The sequence below is a fragment of the Lipophrys pholis genome, assembly GCF_963383615.2.
Source record: "Lipophrys pholis genome assembly, chromosome: 21".
NCBI classification, from domain to species: Eukaryota; Metazoa; Chordata; class Actinopteri; order Blenniiformes; family Blenniidae; genus Lipophrys; species Lipophrys pholis.
This window is the reverse complement of record NC_137649.1, coordinates 17444538-17464259: the sequence shown is the minus strand read 5'-3', so window position 1 is coordinate 17464259 and position 19722 is coordinate 17444538. Positions and strand designations below refer to the sequence as shown.

Here is a 19722-nt window from a genome sequence, read left to right as displayed (position 1 = left end):
TGTATTTGCATATGTTGCAGCCTTATTTGTCTGTGTTGATATAGCCTTTTCATTTTTAACCAGTTTTGCATTTGCAGCTGCGTCCATGGGCTTTATAATTACTTGAGCTGCCGAAGGGAAGCAGAACTTTTGGATTTCACTTTCTCCTCTGCCCACACTCTGCTCTTTTCTTCGCTACACGCTTTTTGCCCAACAGCTCTCAGCAAGCCGCTGTCCAAATATAGCCAGAAAAAAAAAAAAAAAGAAGAAGCCAACACCACGCTGCATTATTCAGAGCTACACCAATCTTCCTCCTTGATAGTAACAACTTGGGAATATGAATATTAATGCAAAAAAAAAAAGGAAGAAGAAACACACATTAGAAAGTGTGTTGAAGCTGACTACACTGTGTCAGTGGCCTGTGTGTCACACTGATGATTCATGTCAGATCCATCGCCCACAAACAAGCGCAAACTGCACCTACAGTGAGGATTACTGCAGTGAAATATGAGCTTGGTATGGACTGTGTGGGTAAATACATACAGAAATTAATAAACTGGATAATGCATCACTCTTGTTATCTTATCTGGCTTTTGTAATGCAAGAAATGGAAAAATGCTCAACTACATAAATGTTATTTGAAAATACCTCCAAATATACAAATTATTGAATTTAATACAAAAATGTCAATATGCAAACGTGCATTTGTCTTTCGAGGCAATGACATGATTCAATAAAACAGACATTTCCACTGAGATTATCCAATTTATTCATTTTCTTACATAAATTTGGTACAATTTAAGATTAAAACCCAGCCAGAAAACTGCTAAAACTGTTCACTTATTGCCTTGGCTTGATTAGTGTAACCTGTATCTATAACAAAACATCAGCATCTAGGTAATTTGTCGACTCTGTAAGTAAATGAACATCCCAGAAAGAACTTTGTACATGTATACATGCCGTCACTGTACAACCTCACCCTGTCGGTGTGTATCCACCTGGATTCATCTCGACCTTTCACATGAATCAATGGGAAGATTTTTTTTTTCAGAAAGCAGGCAAGATACAATTGCAGAAACAGAGCGATGATTGTTGCAGAAAATGAAGGAAATCTACTGTCATCCTTGAATTGACAGATCTGTCTTCTCTGTGTTAGATGTGTGTGTGTGTGTGTGTGTGTGTGTGTGTGTGTGTGTGTGTGTGTGTGTGTGTGTGTGTGTGTGTGTGTGTGTGTGTGTGTGTGTGTGTGTGTGTGTGTGTGTGTGTGTGTGTGTGTGTGTGGATGTACAGTAGGTGTGCACTGATATGTTGTTAGTTCACACTGTCAGGCTGCAATGTGCATCTGCCGAATGCTACTCGATGTGATGGACGCATCTTGATGGGGAGGCGGCAGCAGAAAGACGACCCCGAGAAAGACGGGGAAAGGGAAAACCATGTCGCACATACACAGGCTCTATCTGTGGAAACCAGGCGGCTGGTAAAGCAGAAGAGGACGAGGAGGCTGCAGTGCAGTGTCAGAAACTTGTATCTCCCTCTTTCTCTCTCTCTCTCGCTCGCTCTCTCTCTCTCTCTCTCTCTCTCTCGCTCTCTCTCAGCCTCGCCGCAGGTCATGGAGTTTCTGGGCAACACTTTCAAGCTCCGACTCGATGGCTGCCAGCCTCTCGATCTCAGGCTCCTGCAGATATAATGAGAGGTGTAACGTAAACATTTACATCCTATATCAGCGCGGCCTCAAATACTTACAATGCCGGCTGTCAGTGAGGACATATTACACCCTGAATAGCCTCTTCTAAGTTCACACTTATAACAAATATGTAACAGCTTGGAGGCACTGAGGTTAGAACACTGTAAAAAACAAAAAAACAAAAAAAAAACAACTTCCTTTTACCGATCTGCCAATGAACAGCTGAACCATTCTGTGTGTTTGCAGGAGTGAAGCCAAATTAAGATTTTTTTCTTTTCTTTTTTGCATTCATACAGTTAAAACAAAAAAAACTAAAATTTTGGGCAAGCACACAAAAGAATGCTATAAAAGAATGCTATTTCCTCTCATAATCTTAGTTTTGTTGAGTTTAGATTATATCAAGCTATCTTCCTTGGTTATCAAACTGTCTTTTCCGCCATTAGATATCAATAGACAGTTCAGGCCAATGTTCCATTTTCATTCTAATAACAAGAAATGTTTGAATTCTTTGACCTTTTACAAGAAGGATGAATGTGTATAAGCACCATGCTTTATTCAACATGTGTTTTTTTTCCTGCTTTGCCTTGGTGTTAATACGTGAATATGCCAAGACACAAAAATGGAAACATAATATAAATGAAGTTAGAATTGCAAGGAAGAAATATGTCTGTATCATCAGTCTAAAAATTTAGACGTGATCAAATCCTTCACTATGCTCTCATGGTGATATATCCTGACCTATTCCTTAGTTTCATATTCATTCTTATGTATAGAATTGTACTTAAAATCACTTGATTCCAAGACTGCACTTAAACCTAGTTAAGCATCAAAAATACATAGATCAAGACAAGCTGGGATATATTTTATATTTGTTGTTTCCTGGTGTTACCCTCAGACACGGTAAATATATGTTTCTTATATTATTATTTTGGGACGAAGTAGTCTGACAAAGCAGCCAAGTTGGTACTCTATATCAGTAAGTGGTTAGAGACGGGGAGATTTACATTTATATGTGAACAGATTTTGGGAAGAGAAAGTGACGCACACCTCTGACTTCCTGCTGGCGCTCCCCTCTTCCTCCGACACCCTCCTCTCCTGCGGTGTCCTCCGAGCAATCATCTGAAGCTCCTTCTCCTCTGGACTCCTCTGAATGTTTCTTTTCTCCTCCCCGTCATCTTCCTCCATGATCTCTTTGGAATGGTGAGCCACTTCCTGCTGCGCCTCCCTCCCCGCTGCTTTCCTCTTCAGGGACAAAGACTTGGCTCTCTTGGTCCAGCGCTTCAGGCTCTCGCTGCTCCCTCTCTTCACCTCCTGCTCTTCCTCCTCTCCGTTCTTGTGTTTGTGAGAGAAAAGTGCCGATTTTATGTCTTCCTCATCGTCACCCTCTTCCCCGGACTTTTTATTCCGGTGCGCGTCTCTCCTTTCCTCAGATTCACCACCTGGGAACGGGAGGAACACAGAATGAGATCTGGTTTTATTGTTGTCTCACTGAGACACCTCTAACTCTGAAACACTTTCCACCATCAGCAAGATTCCTTTTAGTGTAATGAAACGTGTTGTGCCAGCTGGCAGCTACGGCCCGTCCAGCCGAGCTTTAAAAGAATTAACAGCATTGCTGGAGTGATCAGATGACTTGGCAAAGGCGCAAGTGTTTCATTGTACTTATAAGTAAAACACAGGCACGGGTTGGACATTTTGATTGGCAGTTGAAATCCGAGGAGGATTTTTAGAGATTTGGAGGGATGATTTCACCTGTAACAGGAGCTCATTTGAATTTGATTTGGGAACCGGGAGAGGCTTAATCATCTGTTTTGTGTGCTGTCGGTATGGCAGCCTGATTCCCCTGTGAGGGGCAGGGCCGGATTTCATCATGCAGATGGAAGCACTTCTATCAATCAGCCGGTGCCGTGGTGGCAGCCAGTTTCATTTACAAGGCACTTCTTTTCTTCTTCTTCTTTTTTTTTTTTCTTTGCCTCACTCATCGTATCTTTGCATTCAGTTACTGGACCTTGTAGCTTTTGTTTTTACAAAGACAAGCTTTGTTTGTCCGTGAATAGAAACAAATCTGACACGATAGCGAGATTTAAATCTCTCCTTTCATCTTTGTGGCCTGAACTTTTTCAATTGCACTAATAAAAAACACATTATTTACAAACAAATGGAAGATATATCTGCTTGCCTTGTTCATCTCTCATGAAATGCCCTTCTTCTGAGTCCTCTGAATTAGCTCGCTTCTCGTCAGATGCTTCCTCTCCCTCCTCTTCCTCTCCCTCCTCTTCCTCTCCCTCCTCTTCCTCTCCCTCCTCTTCCTCTCTCTTTTCAGCCTTGGCCTTGCTCCACTTGTCTACAGACTCAGAAGCGTGACTTCCTGGGCTTTTGTCATCTGCTCTGTTCACTTCTACTTCTTGAGCTCCATTGTCATCCCGCGGCTCGCCACCTTCGCTGCTATCATTGCCTCCTTCTTTTCCGTCTCCATTTCCAGTCCTCTTCTCCTGGGACAGGATGGATCTCTCACCGGGGCCTCCCAAAGCCTCCAGCATGGATCGATCTAAAAACAAGGACGGGTTGGAATTTAACTCACCGGCAGAAATTGATTTTCCAGCGACGTTAAAAAGAAGATGCTTACAGAAAAGCACTACAGTTTATTACAGGACTTTGTCTGCGATGCTGGTGTCCCATCTGGCTGCTTTTGATTGATAGAGTGTCTTGTCAGTTGTGCCATGATCCATACATTCCTGCATTTGCCATCATAAATTTGCTATTACTGTACTTGCGATTGCCTGGCCACTGGCCTGCTGTGCGAGTTCCAGGGACTCTGGCACTGACTTAAAAAAAAAAAAAAAAAAAAAGCCAGGTGTGCCATCAGGTGAAAGGACCTCATGTGAGGCCTGACTGCCACTGAAAGCATCAGCACACTTTGAATTCGGGTCAGCAATATCTCTCTCTTTGTCAATGCTGCTTTGTTGAGATCATAAAATGAGAAATAATGGAAGCAATGCATCATTTTGACAGCTGGCACATTGTGTCATGTTGATTAGATGCCTCTCGCTGAACCACGATAAGCAGAACAATGTGAAGAAAGGAGGTCCAGCTGAGAACAGTCTCCCGTGAGTCCAACACGGTAAAGAAACTCACCGGCGATGATATCTGCAGGGTGAGTAGTTTGTGTCACAAAGGTGGGTGTGCCGACGTCTCTCTGCAGCTGAGCTCTCCCATGATCCCCTAAAGTGAACAATTAGATGAGCAAGCTTCATCGTTCTGGTCCTTGTGCACACTCACACCAACTCTGAGTAATCTGTGACTCACCTTGAACTGCGATCTCCTGCAGCTCCTTCAGAAACTTGTGATGACGAAGGATTTTAATGAGTCTGTCATCTGCACAAACAGGGAAAACATATTGAAATGTGAGCACAAGTATCTCATAAAAGGACAAAAAGAGGCCATGGAGGAATCCCACAGAGGACAAAACACAGGTATATGTCTTTTCTCCCTTCACTTTTTCACAGGATTCAGCAATTTGCTCGGGTGGATTCATCAGAGTTAATTGCCCAGAAATTGACTGCTTTTAAAGCGAGAATGCAATTAATCATTTGGCTCACAGACTCTCTCTCTCGTGAGTACAAGCAGTGGACTTTCTGCTGACCCACTAACAGCGCAGCACCAGCACTGTGCCGTAGCTGCTGCATTCTGTGTGCTGTTCTGCTATTGTGTAATTTTTTCTGGTAATGTTTCCTTCTCTTTTCCTCTTTCCTTCCCCTCGCCCTCTCCACACGTCCATCTGGTGGTGTACGATTTCCCGCTCTCCCAGTAGCAGTGGCTCGCTGAGTTTCCTCACGATAGATTTTCTTACCCCTGGTTTTACAAGGACACCATCAAGGTAAAACATTGGGAGTGTAACCGAGTACTTCTCACAGAGCGCTAGTGACCTCGCTGTGTGTAACCCTCTGCTGCAGGTTTTTATTTTTTTACTCAGCAGTCACTGAATCAATCATTAACCTCATGATGTGAGGACTGAGCACAAGTGATCAAACAGCAGTGCGTGTTTGTGTGTGTGCGTGTGTGTGTGCGTGTGTGTGTGTGTGTGTGTGTGTGTGTGTGTGTGTGTGTGTGTGTGTGTGTGTGTGTGTGTGTGTGTGTGTGTGTGTGTGTGTGTGTGTGTGTGTGTGTGTGTGTGGTGGCTTTCCTGCACTATTCCAGTAAGTAAGAGCTGACGCTCATTAGATTTACAGTCAGTCTCCACGTGGACATGCAGTCACTATAGTGATGAAAACAGTAAAAAAAACTAAAACAAAAACCAAAGGCAAACAATCTGTGCACAAATATTCTTTTGAATATGAGAGTTTGAAATCTAAATACTGTCCCTGTCTCTTTTTCAAGTAAACTGATCAAATTTGGTCACACAATTTTGTAAGTTTGTGTCCTTTTTCTTTCATTATTATTATTATTATTATGGTGAAGTGACAAGCATCAGTGAGATGTATAGACTGGTAGGAGGAGATGTTTGGCCGAAGCAAAGGGAGAAACCACTGAAAAAGAAAGTGGCAAATGCATTTAAATATTTCAGAAATTCCACACAAGCACCACATATCCCAACATATACCACAACTATTGAATCATGTAACGTGTGACTGAAAGTGGAAGTTACCAAAAAGGATGGCTTGACTGATAAAGGGTTATTGTTTATTTCATATAGGCCTTTAAGGTTTTTCTGCTCTTTCTGTATGGCCAACACTAAGGTATCATTGAAAGAGATGCACCAGTTCTCCTTTGGTAACAAATACTTGCTTTTAGACATTCAACTTATGAGTTATGACACACATGATACCCTATTACATCTTTGGATTACAGGAATGAAACTCAAACTAATGTTGTATTTTAATAGTTACAAATTTTGTTTAACATTATCGGAGTTTAATTAACATCAATTGATGCCTCACAATAGAAAATTTTGATCAGTCATGCTAAATGAATGAATGAATGAAATATTAGTATCATTGTAAAGTGTTAAAATGTATTAATTATCTTTTTTTAAGTCAATGTGGGGGTTCATAACAGACAATCATGTATGCACATGACCCCATAATTTAACATTTAATCCAAAACCAAAATGCTTTTAATGGTTTCATTTGATTTGCTGTGAGTGAAACCAGGCTCCATTGCAGAGCAGTTGCTGTGGTTTCTGCTGTTTTAGATGCATTTGGCTGAGCATTATCCATTTAGCAAGATCCATTTATGAAAGGAGCCATATAATCTTTTTAACCTTGAGAAAGGCTGTAAAGGATGCCCATGCATTAGACGGACACTTTTCTGCTGTAAATGTATTTCCAGTCACATCTGCCAGTTAGGAAATTGCTTTTCGTATATTTGGAGATTACCATTCCCTTGTTTAAGTGCTTCTAAGCCGTCAGTGATTTTCTTACCTGTCTTCAATGTGACCAAACACTCCTGACTGACAGGCATGAGCTGTGGCCTTGATAGCACGTCAGTCAACACCTCCACAATGCATTTCATCACCTGTGGACACAGAAAATGCAGAATCAAGATCAAACACCCCTTTCTGTGAGACAGAGTCTGAAAACAGAGTCTGAGCAATGGGAAATTAAAATGGCTGAATCACTTGTATTTCTGCACCTGTTTATTGGGCACACTGTAATTTAACAGACCAGACAAACCATAATGCTATTTTCAGGATATGTATTGGGACTGTGAGAGGAAAATGTTGTCACCCAGTTCCATACATTTATACTCTTCTGTGGCTCTTTGAATACAGCTCATGTGCTTTTTTTTTTTTGCTCATTAATTGAGATGTGAGACTCTTTAGATGAGAGATCAAAATCACTCCAACTCCCCTCGTGCTTTCAGTGTCGGCCCAATCCCACGTTATTCTTCTCTGCCTCAGACCTTTGAATTAGTGCCCTCAGCTACGCAGAGCAATTTCACAACTCTTTTCCAAATAGTGTGTGTGTGAGAGAGAGAGAGAGAGAGAGAGAGAGAGAGAGAGAGAGAGAGAGAGAGAGAGAGAGAGAGAGAGAGAGAGAGAGAGAGAGAGAGAGAGAGAGAGAGAGGTTGAGGCTCTTCATTGCTTCAAATGTGTATATATTGATTTAACCAAAGTCAGCCTGAGGTTGCCCCCAATGAAAAAAGTGCTTAAACGTGTTAAATTGCTCAGATTAAGCATTTCTAGTCTCTACAGCTTGTCTGCGGAGTGCAGTAAGTAGAAGGTTTAAACGCACTGTGCTGTATTTAGTATGTATATTTTCAAACGGAAGAAAATGCCCCTGGTGAATTCTTAAGGTTTCCCTACAGAGACTGGTATTTCCACAGCTATTACAATAAAAATAATATGAATGTGATAGGAAAGAATTTACCTTTACGTCTTCATTCTCCAGCTGACTTGAAGTCACTGGCAATGACAGAACTGCAGCAAAAACAAGAAAAGAAACCATGATCACTTAATTATCTGCAACTTTATTCTTTTAGGAAATAATTGGAAAACAAATAATAATCCAGATGACTTGTGTGTATTGTGTGCGTGAAGCCCTGTCTGTGTTAGTATCGGGACTGAATGTGCTCGAGGCTCCGGCGAGTTCACTCCCTCCTCCGCCTCGATCGCGGCTCACGGTCGCTGTCCTTGGTGCTGAAAGCTTCACGTTTGTCTCCGTGCAAAAAACACAAACGAGCCACGAAAATCAACTTCAGGGAGGTTTTTGTGTTTCCTTACCGCAGCTGGACAGCGTTGTAAGAAGGAGCAATCCGCTTCCGATCATGTTCGAGGCTTGTTGTAAAAAAAAAAGAAAAAAAAAAAGAAGAAGCTCTCCAGGAATAATAAAATAGGAGCGAAGCTTGTGTCAGAAGGTTGAGATTAGTTTCCTCGGCCGGTGGATTACGGACGCATTCTGAACAAAACTTGGCTGGATTTCGGTATTTCTGGAGAGCTAAATGTTGTGCCGCAGCGGTGACCCGGCAGCCTCCGTCCTCTCCGGTCTCTCTCTCCGGCCAGACTTCGCCGCAGCGGCGGCTCTTTATAGGCGGCAGGAGAGGCGTGGTGACGTCACGGCTCCGCGTGGTGCCAGGGCGTGCGCAGGTTACAAACTCTTCAGGTGAGCAAGTCATGAGCACATTGACATCGAAACAAAATGTGTGCACCTGAAAATGACTCATTCTCGATTCATCCAATGGACAATATGATCCTTAGAGTCAGTCCTTGTCGCCCAAATAGATGTTACATGAAGTGATGAAGTGATCCATCCATCCATCCATCCATCCATCCATCCATCCATCCATCCATCCATCCATCCATCCATCCATCCATCTAGGGGCAATTGAGGGTCACCACTTAACCTCACAGGCACGTTTTTGTACTGTGAGAGGAAACCCATGCATGCACAGGGGCAACATGCAAACTCCACACAGAAAGGTCAGACCAGCATTAGCACATGCCCTTCTCACTCTGAGGCAAGAGTTAACCTTGGTGGAACCGTAGGCCATTCAACTGTACTTTGTTGGTAAGTCTGAAGTTCAATCAGTGAAAAACAGCTTGAGCCAGGTGTCAAACTACTTGCATTAGGAGACCCCCCCCCACACACACACACACTGCCTACATAAAAGGATGTGATGCGTTGATCCACCATGCAGCCCTTCCTCCATCCATTTTTACAGATTGCATACATTCAATTATGGGTCTCTATTTGTCCGTTGCACAGTTTGCATTTGTATTATTTGTGAGAATCCAGAATCACTGTATCACACACAAACAGCTGCACATTTTTGAATCTAAACTAAATATGAACCAGCGCTAAACCTTGGGTGGTGTATTCCTGTCTTAAATTCATGGGTGATGCTTTTCATCTTAAAAATGTCATAAATGTTGTAGGACTGGCGATCTGTCCAGGGTGTATTCTACCCTCAACGATAGTTCGCTGGGATTGGTTAAAGCACACCCGGTATAGAAGATGGATGGATGGACGACGTTAGTCCACCCTCTGATGATCACATATCTGTATGTAAAATTTGAATTAAATATTTATCAGTAGATAAAACATTTTAAGCTCTCAGGTAAAACCTTTGTTAAAAACGTATTGATTTTACTTGAATATATGAAATGCTTCACACAAAGTTCACGAATGACCAAGACTAGAATAAATGAAAGTGACTGGCCACAGGCCACCACACTGTCTCCAGTACTTGAAAGAGCCATAATATTTGGCTTTTTCAGACTGGAGTGATAAAAGAATATGAGAAACATTTACATTTTAGTTCAATGAAAAACATTTTAGTTTAATGCAAATCAATGTAATTTCAAATATCAGGCACCATGAGAAAAAACAAGACCTCAAATCTCATCTAAATAATATATTTCAAGCTTCTCAACAAGCCCCAGGCTGTTTTGTCTCACAGTAAGATATTGTATTGAGTCATTATTACTAGCCATTCATACTAGCAGCTGAATATAACCATACTTAAAGCTCTTGGTGACTATGGGAAATGGATTTCACTTATAAAGTGCTTTTCAACTGCTTGCACAGCTTTACATCATGAGTCACATCCACACACACCAGTGGAGGTGGCTGCCATTCAAGGCACCTAATCCATCCATTGAGAGCAATTTGGGACTCACCGTCTGGCACAAGGACACTTTGACACGTGGAAAGGGGAATTGAACCAGCAACTTTCAGATTGGGAGACAATTGCTCTACCAACCGAGCCACGGTCAACCCAGTTCACCTGATAAACAGGTAAAATCTGGACCAGCGTGTCTACCAACCAAAAGAAGAGACAAACGAGTCATAACACTGAAAGACAGAAGAAGGATACAACATCACTATCTAATGTATAAAACAGGAATGACATAGATTGTACACAGTGCACCTTCAGCTCATATGTCAGCAGTGTGCAGATAAAAGAACTAATAAAAACTAATTATACATTATTAATCCCTTTTTTTACCAAATTGGTTCATCAGTTGGCAGCCATATTAGCATTCCGAGGGCCCGGTGGGGGTCAAAGGTCTTGCTCAGAGACCCCACAGTAGCGGCTTGCCCAGCTTTTGGAATTGAACCTGAGAACTCCAAATTCCAAGCCAGTCTCTTGGGATCAGCAGTGGTAATCAAACCATAATCACTCAGATCCCAAGTCTGCTTCTCTAACCTCCAAGCCAGCTCTGCTAACAAATACACAAACATAAAAACCTGACATAGAGGCTGGCTTGAGATTAGATTGCGCCTCTGTCCACGTAATGCTGTATTCCCATTGAGAGAGAAGAAAAAAAAAAAAAAAAGCTTCAATCCACACACTGTATTCACTGATTTTTGTCTTTAGGTGACCTGGATGTGTTGCTAGGCAACAATTTATTGAAAATGATTACCATGATTGACGTGTGTTTGTACTTTATGTGAGCAGGTTGCCTCAATAGATTTGTTTTCCCTTCATCTCCATCCATTCAAATTCACTCGCCCTATCGCCGACAAAACAAGATGCAGAGTTAATTGTCAATGAAATACTGTAAGCTGTATTAAACTGTACATGACGATAGCAAATAAAAGATGATAAAGATACATAATGACAATTATTATGGAAAGGTTCATTTACGTCCATCCATGTTGAACAATTGCGGGTCATGATTGTTGATGACAATCAGATTTTACGGTGGCACCGACAGCATGCGAGACTTTGTGCTCATTAAGTGGAATATCTCGACTTGTGCTTGTCAGACTGGGAGAAAATAGGTTGCAGATATTTATGGAATATCCTAAGATAGTAAATGTGTTTGACTGAAGCACAGTAGGAGCTTTAATGCAGCGGTGCCATGAGATTGATTATCAGGATAAATTGATATTATGTCAGTTAATTGTCTTAACTTCTTATCTTCACATTTCATTCAAAGTGCAGCCTAATATGGCTGATGTGGTATTTTAAGAGAATGTCATTTATCCCTGATTAACAACTGAAAATTAATGATTGATACATTTTCAAGCTATTTTTTGTAAAGAAACTAATAAAGTTACTATACGAGTTATTTCTTACACTTTGAAACAAATCATAAATCTGCATTACATATCTGGAGGCTTTTAAGATAAAGATAAATAAATAAAGGACAGGCTGAAATCCTATCCACATGGATTCTTTTTAAATTGACGTACAGCATCACTTACATAAGGGTCGGATGTATACACAGATGTATACGCCACGCTCATCATCTTTCTTATACCTTTACAAACATTGACTTTTTAGACGTACACGCTTCTCTGAGGTCATTCTCTCCTTTGTTTGTGACACATTTATCAAATTAAATGACAAAGAGTTTTCCTTGGTGGAGGGGCTGGACTGTTTGCTGTTGCATTTCATTGTCCGACGAGATCCCAAAGATCTCATTATGCTCTTTGAGAGACAATAAAAGAGGCTACGCGTCACAGCCAGTTCCATATATGCTCTGCATAAGTGAGGGACGTATTTATTTAAACATGAAGAGGGTATTTTCTTTGAATACAATAAGAAGGTCATTATGCAATCCAAAAGCTAAGGCGAGATATATTGGATTCATGTTGTTGAAACATTGAAAAGAGATGGAAGGAAAATGACGCAGAGCAACCAAATATTCCAACCCAATCCTTATCAGGAAAACAAAATAGCTTTTCTGGGAGATAAAATCGTCATTATAAAATAGTTTTTGTCCTCATCGCTGACTGACATTTTGTTTCATATGTACACCGAAAGTGAGTTTTAACTTGACACAGGCCTAAGAAAACAATCAATTTCTGATCAATATAATTCAGCTCTACCTCACAGAGTGCATTCATTTTCTTTTCATCCAAGATGGTGAATGCCATTTCTGAACAAACCCAAGTAACATGAGCTGAGGCTTATAGAGCCTCCACCTGTCTTTGTGATTATACTGGTTAAACTGTGTCAATACGTACTGTCCTGTTCGTTCTGTTTACTATTACTCACGGCCGCGGCAGTCAAATGCAGAGGATCATTGTAAAGCCCGGTTACTCACACTGAATCATTACTTTTGTGTGTGTACACAGGAAGGACAATAACATGAGCAATATTCTGTGTTTTTGTTCGGCGTGCTCACTTTGGTGGCTCAGTTTCCATCCTCGACTGCTCAGTGCATGATAATACAGAATTTACAGATGGAAAGTGGGACAGCAGCAGCCTGCAGATCTGAGGATGAGATGAGTTTTTAACCCATCCAGGGTTTGAAAAGTCACAGAAATCTTCAGTGGATTAGAGACAGATTTCCATCTGGAAATTTCTCAGCCGGTTGTGGCTCCCTACCAGCAGCGTTTCTGTGTTGGACCGCACATATAAACAGCATTTCGCCGTAAAATCATTCTATCTTCATCAACTTTATCCAATTCAGCGCCACGGGAGGCTGGAGCCAATCCCAGCTGATATTGGTGAAGGCCACAGTGGACAGGTCACCATTCAGTAACAGGAAGATGTATTTATGCTGTCTTTCTTAAAAGTCCAGGACATGGTAAAGGTGCCTCTTGAAGAAAAGGTAATCATGCAGACAAGAAAATGAATCAGATTTTTACATTTGATTGATTTGGCACAAGTTCAATGTTCTTCCTGGCACTGCCTGCTCCAATGAAGTCGTGAGTTTTGCATAAACATGGTAGACATCTACCAACTGCTTTGTTTTTTCAGGTCGTTGAAATGTGATATCACGGTGTCTGGTGTCGTGTGCTGTAGTGTCAATGTACCGAAGTGATATAACAATGCAAATAATCTAATCTTCCAAAGCTTGTGGTTAAAAGAATAAAATGTTTATTTTGTCATTGGAATCTGGTTGCTTGTAATATCCTGTTGGTAAAGGCCATCTGATAACCAAGTAAGGCAGGAAAAATATAGTGAATTGTCATTATGACACGTCGACTCTGTCTACAGCCGTTTCAGCGGTCTCAATTCACTTCACACTGTTGGTCACATTCACCCAAACAAACACAGAATCTTCAGCGTTTGATGTCTTCTTCAAGGGCACTTCCTCATGTAGGCAGGGCAGCATGGGCATCAAAGACAACCCACCACAGCAGCCACATTATCCGCCTCTACAAGCTGCCTTCCAGTATGGTTGTGTACTAACCTTCCAAAACCTCCCATCAATCATCTGAATATTCACTTTCAAGTCTTGCAACACTATAAAACATAGAAATATGGTATTGGTCCGAATCTCCTGCGAGAAATAGAACGAGATTGTTGTTTTGTGATGATTCTGTATGGTTCATTGATGGATTATAGTTCATCTCAAAAAGCAAAATACAAATATTTCTTGCAAAGAGCAGCAGTGTTCGTATCCAAAAGGAAAGTGCTTATCCGCCACAGCTAAAAACTCTACAGCCTCTATCACAAACATCTCCATCTCATGATTAAATATTCAGGCGGTCGTTCACTGTCACTACATTAAAAATGCTGCCATGTCATTGCTTCTGTTTTTCTGGGGCCTCAAATTCTAAATGTCGCAGAGGGGCTCGCAAACCCACCGCTTCACTCCTCTGGGTCATAACCAACAGCCCCCTGTGTTTAGTAATTTGAGGAGTGAAGTGAAAGCTAGATCATTTGAAGATGCGCTGAACTCATCAGGAGCATCAGGAGGAGCAGGATGACTGCCAGCGATGGAGCATCACACCGAAGGTGAGAGTGGCCTGACTTGGCCGCCACCGGGCGGGTGTAGATGTATGGGTGTTCCTGCAGGCGGGATAGAGAGAATAATATCTTTGACAAGCAAATAATGAAATGAGATTAATTACAATTTGTACATCAGTTACATAACGCTGTAAAACATCTTCCAAATGAGGATGTGCAGTGATATTTACTTGGATTTTTGAATTGTTTGTCCACTTCTTAGCGAAAAAGCCTAATTTAAATTATGTGCTTCCTATGAGTAATTTCCTCTGCTATTCATGTATTTTTTATTTTGATCTCATTTACATGCAAGTAGCATCAGGAGGCAGCTGCAAACCCAAGCTGTTATAAACAGATATTCTGACAAAGCATAACAGCATTTAGGAAGGTTATGCGAAATTAAGTAGGTCTCAACGGTCTGAGCTTTCCTGAATGCAGCAACATAATAGATTGTGGTAATATACATCTGATAGTGTTTTATCCATCATAGGCTTCCAAAAGGCTAAAGCTGATCCCAGCTGACGTTATAAAGCAATATATTGACTTGTGTTGGCTGCCAGTCCATTAAAGAACACCTACAGGCAATTTAAGGATGACCATCAACTTTAAACATGCTTTTGGACTGTGGGAGGAAACTAAAGTATCTAGAATAAATCTTTGTTTGTAACGTGAGGAACTTTACACAGAAAAGCTCCTCAAGTTCAGATTCACATTGGGGTTTTATGCAAATGCAAAAAAAAGAATAAAAAACCCTCTCTTACCATCGGTGGACAGATTAGACTGATAGGATCAGAGAAACTGCTCACAATCATCTTTCTTCCTTCAGGCTGAAACTTTGAAACGCACACAGACACATATCGTAGTTATTTGCATCATTGGTGTTTTTAACCTGTGTAATAAGAGGAGAATAAAATTACTTCTTTCTCATGTATATATGGTAATTATCAGAATGTGGAAAAAAATAAATAAAAGCCTACTGCTTCTCTTGCAATTGGATTATTCAATTGACATTATTCTCTCACATTTCTCTCTTTTGCATCTTTAACCTTCAGCTCATTTAAAGTGAATGCAATGAGCATGTGTTTTTTTGCTCACCATGTTATTCCACAGTCCCTTGGCGAGCTCCTCGTGCCCCTTCATGGTGAAATGGAAGCAGTCATGTGTGAAGAAGGTCATATCAATCTTCCCATTCTGCTCGGAGACACAAAACGTACATTTTTATTTATTTATTTTCTGATGATTCCACTCATCGAGCGCTTGTTGTTGCGATGTGGTGAAGCGTGACTCCTCGGCCGCGTGTTAATGAAGCCAAAAGGCTGTCACACTCATTAGGTTCTCAACTTGAGATCCTGCTTCAAGGTGCAGAATTTTCACACTGATGCGTCTCCTCAGAGCAAAGCAGCTTATCCCACATGGATACGACTGCAGGCTTTCAGGAGAGCGAGAGGTTACCGCGTGGCGGGGGGGGTCAGCGTTTTTCAGGAAGGGCTGAAGAACAACCGCAAAGTCCTCCCTGAAGAAACGGTCGCCCTTCAGCAGCTTCTCCAGTCGTTTCTGTGGGTGGAAGTAATAAGAAACAATAAGAAACAATAATTTGATAATAATTTTTTGAAGCCCAGAGTGTTTACCAAACACATTGAGAAGCATTTAAACAAAACCTCAGGAAGTGAGAAACAAATGCATTTAAAGGTTCAACAAAAACAAGAGGTGAAAGCAAAGGCAAGACTAAAACACTGTGTAATAGCCAGGAGCTTCAGTCAAAGTTGAATTAACTCTAACTCAAGTTAAATCTGTCTTACTGCGCCTACTTGTGGGGCAAGACTAAACGGGAGTTGTGCAAGTTGGCAAAAACATGCTCAGCTTGATGGGCAAACTGGTAACACTTCATAAAAATCATATTTGAAATGACATATTTAATGTTATTTTGTTTTATGTGGCATCTATTTGAGATTAAAATCAGTGGCAATAAACAAAAAATGCTATATATCAGATCTTTGAGGAGCAAGAAGCAAATGAAATGCTGCAAAAAAATGCATTCAAGGTTAAGAAAAAGAATAACAAATATATTGAACAAATATTAAACCAAAAACAAAATGTCGCAGAAAAGTCATGTATTGACTTGCAAGCTGCATTTTAATCCCCTGGTTTGATTCAGAGAATACTGAGGTTACCTGCTCCAGATGACCAAAAGCTGGTGCAGAGGTTAACGAACTGGTGTAATACACTCCACTTTCTGGGCTTAGAGTCGGCTGCAGTGTTGTACACCTTTCCTTTCTTACATCCTTTTTTTTCTGATGATTTTTCAAATATTTTTTTTCTCAATGTACCCATATCATAATATATATTACAAAGCTATACACCATTCAATTATCATTAAAGAAGAATTGCACGTCCACCTGAAATTCCAGATTGACCTCGACCAGCTCCTGCAGTTCAGGAGACCTGGCCACTGGCTCTATCAGGCAGGAGCAGAAAGAACTGGATGAAAGAAACAGAAGGGAAACATATATTTGTCTACAGATGTGACTGAGAAATAAACAATATGTCAACCAGCATGAATATGTCACGCAAAGCTGTGCTTAATTTATGACGAGAAACCATTTCGCAGTTCAAAAACATGGATCAAAACCACATGTTAGGTTCATGTCGAGGTTCCAAAAAATTCAGGATAAAGGTTTTTTTAACGGGAAGACGTAGTGCAAGGGTGTCAAACATAAGGCCTGTGGGTCAATCCTGGCCTGCAAGAGGCTCCAATCTGGCCCGCCAAACCACCAAGCAAATCGGACAAATTTCAATGAAAATATTGATTATTGTAACAAATTTCCTATGTGTAGTGGATGCAGCGCAACACGAGCTACCTTGTTGCTCAAAGCCATGTTGTCAGGGTGAGTTCGTAAAAACCTGCATAATGCAACAACTCTAGGAGAAGTTTTGTGGACATTTCCCTATTTTACCGGTCCGGCCCAGTAAAGATGAAATTGAGCTGTATGTGGGCCCTGAACGCTGAGATTGACACTCCTTAAAAGTTCAAATAAACAATTATATTGAGATAAAGAAGCTCACCGCTGAAGTAAACACCCCGGGGTGGGTTTCTGCACCTCCCGGAGAGTCTGCATGGGCAGGATCTGAACCACGTTGACAATCATACGAGGAACCTGAAATAAGGCCTGCCGTGGTGAATGTTAGGACTCCACTGAACCATCTATATATCAGTGGTTTTCAAAGTGTGGCAGGCTCCCCCTGGTGGGGCACCAGATAAATCATTGTAGGAAAACGTTATTGATTACTATTGAGGATGGATTACTATAATAAAAAGAAGCTTTTAACCGGGACGGACGCAAACTTCATAGAAAGACTTATATGTTTGAATTTCAAATACAAGCATCAAGTCGAATAAGTGTCATACTTTTTATTTCCGATGGATCCCAATAGATGATAATATATAAAAAAAAATAATAATTTAAAATTCTAATATTCAATGTGTGCTGTTACACTTTGTTGGACACAATGTGGCTCCAGCACTTTGAGGCAGCTCATCCTCCCACACTTTGAAAATGTCTGATTTATGTAGTAATCTGAATCAGACCTGTTCCTTTGTCTCTTTAGTGTTACCTCATTCATAAGCATTTCCAGTGCAACCGTCATGTAGTGGATGAAGTTATCCACTGAAAAGAGAGCCTGGAAACAATGCGGAGCTTCATCAGATAGAATTAAAAACTTCAACTGAAAAACAGGAGAGAGGACAAACCTTATCTTTGCAGTAGTCACAGATGTCATTCATGCCCATGAGAATAGTCAGAAGCTTCCAGTCCTCCTCAAAGTTCAGACCCTGAAGGAAGAAACGGCGACGGGCAACTTGAGTCCCCGTTGGCTCATTCATTCTTTTGTTGTCTCATTTTAGAAGAATTTCATTTTATTTTTTACTGTACCTCATAACTTCTTAAAGTGTCGATCAAATGTCTCGTCTGGTCGGGGAGATTGCTGGATAAGAAAGAATAACATCTCTCTGAATGTCACTCATGAGAAACAGGAAAGTCAAACTCCAGCATTTAGATTGAGACTTTTTTAACTTGGAGTTGCCTGCAGCCAAACCCGGATGAAAAGGTTAAAATATTCCGGGCTGCAGTGAGCTGAGGTTTTCATAAAACAGCACCACGCTGAATTGGTTCCCTCTCATTTAAACCAAATGCCTCGAGGATTTCCTCCATTCACTGCGTCGGTCACACCCACGAAGCCTTACAAGGTGTTGTGTCCGGTCACAGCCAGATTGAAGCCCGTCTCACTGATGTGGGCCTGCATGCCGTGAACTGTCTTTCCAGGAGCAGCACCCAGCAGGTTGGGGTTGAACAACTTGATGATATCTGGAGAAGGCACAGAAGCTGATTTTTGATCTCTGTTTGTATGAGGCGACAATGTTAAAACGACAGCCGGCATCATCTTACTTGCCAAAGTGATGACATCTTGAAATGTCCCATAGCCTCCAATACTGCAAGAGAGAATAAAAACCATATTCTAACAGGTGCAGGTTTAATGTGCTTTATGGAATATTGTTTGAATTTAGGTCTCTATAAGCCAGAGTTTGTATGAAGCATTGCAGTCTGTTCCAACATGCCCTGAGCCCCCAGGCTTACTGAATGCTCACTTGAGGTTTGTTAATGCAAGAATACATTGAAAACATACAAAACAGTGTGACCCTCCAAGACCAGCAGTGAGCACTAATCTGCCATAAACACATGTGACGTCAGTTACCTCCAAGACACATGCCGAAACTCAATGGGAATGCCGAGGACGGTGGTGGCATTGGCACCTATGGCTGTCTAGACAAAAGAAAGAATGACGTATGTCACACATTCAAAAGTCGTGAAAGAAAAGGCCCCGAAAAAAGGCCATGTTTGCGATAATACTAACTGACCATGGCTCCTTTATCTCCTCTTTATGTGTGGTAGATGTGAATGAATGTCAATGATCAGACTGTGGACACAATATCACCGCCGCAGCAACAGAAATGAAAAACAATCAACACATACTGTCAGAGAATCCCCCAAGGCAGCGATGACTTTTATATCCGCCGCCTTCACAAATTCAACTACACCACAGAGAGGAGACGGAGACAGAGAGAAGTGGCAGAGGTTAAAACGACGCAACGGGGCCTGAGTGCGACGGAGCACAATAATCTGAGGTTGGACACTGTGATCTGGACACACCTGATGAGGGGACAGAGGCCGACGGGCTCATGTCTGGACACTGGAACACCGGGTGTTTGAAGGTCGCCGGCCGAGTTTTCTCTGGAAACTCCTGAACGGAGAACAAGAAGACAGGGAGGCTTGAACATGAGTCAAGTTGTATTTGGTTTAGAGGAATTAAAGGGAACAGTTTTCCAATGCAGTCCTGCGCAAAAGTGACCCTAGTTTCACTATTGTTGGTATTAT

General features: G+C 41.4%; 1 protein-coding gene across 1 annotated transcript; it reads right to left on the bottom strand.

Annotated features, from left to right (window-relative positions):
* Window positions 1-727: 727 nt before the first annotated feature.
* Window positions 728-8657, bottom strand: chga (chromogranin A). The gene is made up of 8 exons (XM_080491008.1): window positions 8385-8657; window positions 8032-8081; window positions 7084-7177; window positions 4970-5038; window positions 4799-4885; window positions 3843-4211; window positions 2711-3102; window positions 728-1654 (listed from the first exon to the last, which is right to left on the bottom strand). Exons 1-8 carry the CDS (start codon window positions 8428-8430, stop codon window positions 1571-1573), a joined length of 1191 nt encoding a protein of 396 aa, XP_080347134.1. The 5' UTR covers window positions 8431-8657; the 3' UTR covers window positions 728-1570.
* Between the last annotated feature and the right edge of the window lie 11065 nt (window positions 8658-19722).